General features: G+C 67.3%; 1 protein-coding gene across 1 annotated transcript in view; it reads left to right on the top strand.

The window, feature by feature from the left end:
- Nucleotides 1-952, top strand: part of EMIHUDRAFT_351637 (hypothetical protein) — a 5,370-nt gene extending 4,418 nt beyond the window's left edge. The window contains exons 8-9 of the mRNA XM_005790423.1: nt 181-240; nt 411-952. Of these exons, the coding sequence (XP_005790480.1) occupies nt 181-240; nt 411-560 (210 nt within the window). The 3' untranslated portion in view covers nt 561-952. The remainder of the gene's footprint in view (nt 1-180; nt 241-410) is intronic.

Below are 952 nucleotides of genomic sequence, written 5' to 3'. Positions count from 1 at the left end.
CCGATAAACCCCCACACCCCCCACACCCCACACACGATACGCACGCACACAGCCGGACACAACCGCACACAACCGCACACAACCGCGCACAACCGCACACAGCCGCGCACAACCGCACACAGCCGCGCTCCCTGTGCCGGAGAGGAGTCTCCTTTTACCGTCCTTTTACCGTGCCTTTAGGCGGCCGCCCGCGCCGCCGTGTACGGCAAGGGGCCGCACGCCAAGGACCAGGACCCGCCCGTGGCTCGCACGCGGAGTGTCCTTGTTCCGGAGGCGGCACTTCTACTTCTTGTAGGACCAGACCCTCAAGTGGCTCGCCGCGAGGGAGGAGAGCGACGAACCCCCCCCCCCCCCCTCCACGGCACCTCGCGGCACCTCACCTCACGGCACCTCACCTCACACCTCCCCAGGAGAGCAACCCCGCGAGCGCACGCGACAGCTCCTACTCTGCCGACGACGGCGGAGGCGTCAACGCGGTCGGCGAGGTGCCCGTCCCGCCGCTAGAACGACACGTTCTTTTGCAGCTTGCCCCCTTCCCTCCCCCCCCTCCCACAGGCTAGGGACAGCCCCCACCCGTACACACAGGAGAGAGAGGGGAGTGCGCCTCGACACCCTACTCGCCCTCTAAATACACATATTGCAGGGTGTAGCGTGCGCCCCCCGAGAATGGCGACACACAGCGCAGACATAGCGGGGGGCACTGCGCGCTCGTCCAGAGAGCCGCTTGGGTTTAGAAGGGTCGCTCCGGTCCTTGGGAGGAGTACAGTAGGCAACCTCTTGCTTCCAAGATCGGACCCCTCTCCACGCCCAAGCGACTAGCGACACAGGACGACCTCCGGGCTGCTGCCTGCTGTGCTACTTCTAGGCGCCCGTCGTCGCGACGCTCCGCCGACGCGAGCGCGTCAAGAGCGCCAAGGAGGCCAAGGAGCCGCCCGCCGCCGCCCTGCCCCTC

Source organism: Emiliania huxleyi (genome assembly GCF_000372725.1).
Source record: "Emiliania huxleyi CCMP1516 chromosome Unknown EMIHUscaffold_12, whole genome shotgun sequence".
NCBI classification, from domain to species: Eukaryota; Haptophyta; order Isochrysidales; family Noelaerhabdaceae; genus Emiliania; species Emiliania huxleyi.
The sequence above is the reverse complement of the archived record's forward strand: the minus strand, read 5'-3'. Positions and strand labels throughout refer to the sequence as shown.